The sequence below is a fragment of the Loxodonta africana genome, chromosome 7 (genome assembly GCF_030014295.1).
Source record: "Loxodonta africana isolate mLoxAfr1 chromosome 7, mLoxAfr1.hap2, whole genome shotgun sequence".
Lineage (NCBI taxonomy): Eukaryota > Metazoa > Chordata > Mammalia > Proboscidea > Elephantidae > Loxodonta > Loxodonta africana.
The window spans coordinates 29012355-29014195 of NC_087348.1; the positions used below are offsets into that span (position 1 = coordinate 29012355).

Here is a 1841-nt window from a genome sequence, read left to right on the forward strand (position 1 = left end):
TGAATAGGACTCGACAGCAATATGCAATCTGCATACCCCCTTAAACATCCATGTATTTTTTGCAAAATTCAAACAATATTGTGGGCATTTACAAATGCTGTTTTCCTGAGCCAGGCTATCTCTTATGATTCTCAGTCTCAGTATTCTAATGATGGTGGTCTTATGTCTCCTATCTCTCCAGATCTTACCTTTATAATTTTTCTTTTAGCACTAAATTTACATTCATTGTTTTCTTAGTGCTATTAATAAACATGAACTTTTAGAATGACAGAATGGTGAAATGCACTTGTTTTCCGAAACTGCTATCCTGAAGAAAACTACTTAAGTTCTGTCATTCAAGAACAATTTCCTGGGTTCAAAATCCAGCTCATCATTGACTATACTGTGTAATCTCAAACAAGCTCCTTAACTTACATATACCTCAGTTTTCTTATGGAAATTATGGGGCTACTTGTTTTATAGTATATAGTGTTACTTGGAGATGTAAATTAACACATTTTAATGTTTTAGCTCAATGTTTGAAATGGTAAATGTTATATAAGTATGTTATCATCATTAATATTGTTACTAATTTTTGTTTTCTTTACTTCAGAATTTCTCTAGCAACAATCATGGCGTTAACTGAAGGAAATCAGAGTACTGGAGCCACATTCATCCTCTTGGGCTTCTCAGAATACCCAGACCTCCAGGTGCCCCTCTTCATGGTGGTCCTGGCCATCTACATGGTCACTGTGGTGGGGAACCTGGGCATGATTGTGATCATCAGGATCAACCCCAAACTCCACACCCCCATGTACTTTTTCCTCAGTCACTTGTCTTTTGTTGATTTCTGCTACTCCACTATAGTTACACCCAAACTATTAGAAAACTTGGTTGTGGGAGACAGAACCATCTCCTTCACAGGGTGCATCATGCAGTTCTTCTTGGTTTGTGTATTTGCGACTGCAGAAACATTCATGTTGGCAGTGATGGCCTATGACCGTTTTGTGGCAGTTTGTAACCCCCTGCTTTACACCATTGTCATGTCCCCAGAGCTCTGTGCATCATTAGTGGCCGGGCCCTATGCATGGGGTATAGTTGTTTCCCTGACACTCACTTATTTTCTTCTGGCATTATCCTTCTGTGGTTCTACTATCATAAATAACTTCGTCTGTGAGCACTCTGTCATTATTTCTGTCTCCTGCTCTGATCCCTATATCAGCCAGGTGCTTTGTTTTGTCATTGCCATATTCAATGAGGTGAGCAGCCTGGTGATCATCCTCACTACTTATATTTTCATTTTCATTACTGTCATAAAAATGCCTTCCAACGGGGGGTGCCGAAAAGCCTTCTCCACCTGTGCCTCCCACTTGACTGCCATCACCATTTTCCATGGGACTGTCCTTTTCCTCTATTGTGTACCCAATTCCAAAACCTCATGGCTCATCGTCAAAGTAGGATCTGTGTTTTACACAGTGGTCATCCCCATGCTGAACCCCCTGATCTACAGTCTCAGAAACAAAGATGTGAAGGAGACTGTCAGAAAGTTAATGAGCCACACAATACAATCTTGAAGATTGATTTATTTCTGGAGAGAATTTGCTTTATGATGTTCAATATTGTTCAGTGTCCCTAGAAGAGATGCTAATTCAAATTATCTAGTCAATATATACCCATCTAATATTATTATTATTATTAATCTAAATTTTACATCTATTGCAATATACCAGTTATCTGATAATTTGATTTCTAGTCACTTGAATCTTTAGTAAAATAGTCTTGAATCGTATGTGAAGTGAATCAAGTGTAGTGGATTGAATAGTGTCTCCTCTCAAAATACTCATATTCACCTAGAACTTCAG

At 38.4% G+C, this 1841-nt stretch overlaps 1 protein-coding gene across 1 annotated transcript; it reads left to right on the top strand.

The window, feature by feature from the left end:
* The first annotated feature begins 611 nt into the window (after positions 1-611).
* LOC135231900 (olfactory receptor 5D13-like) lies at positions 612-1611 on the top strand. Its single transcript, XM_064289108.1, has one exon. It carries the CDS (start codon positions 612-614, stop codon positions 1551-1553), a length of 942 nt encoding a protein of 313 aa, XP_064145178.1. The 3' UTR covers positions 1554-1611.
* The last annotated feature ends 230 nt before the right edge of the window (positions 1612-1841 follow it).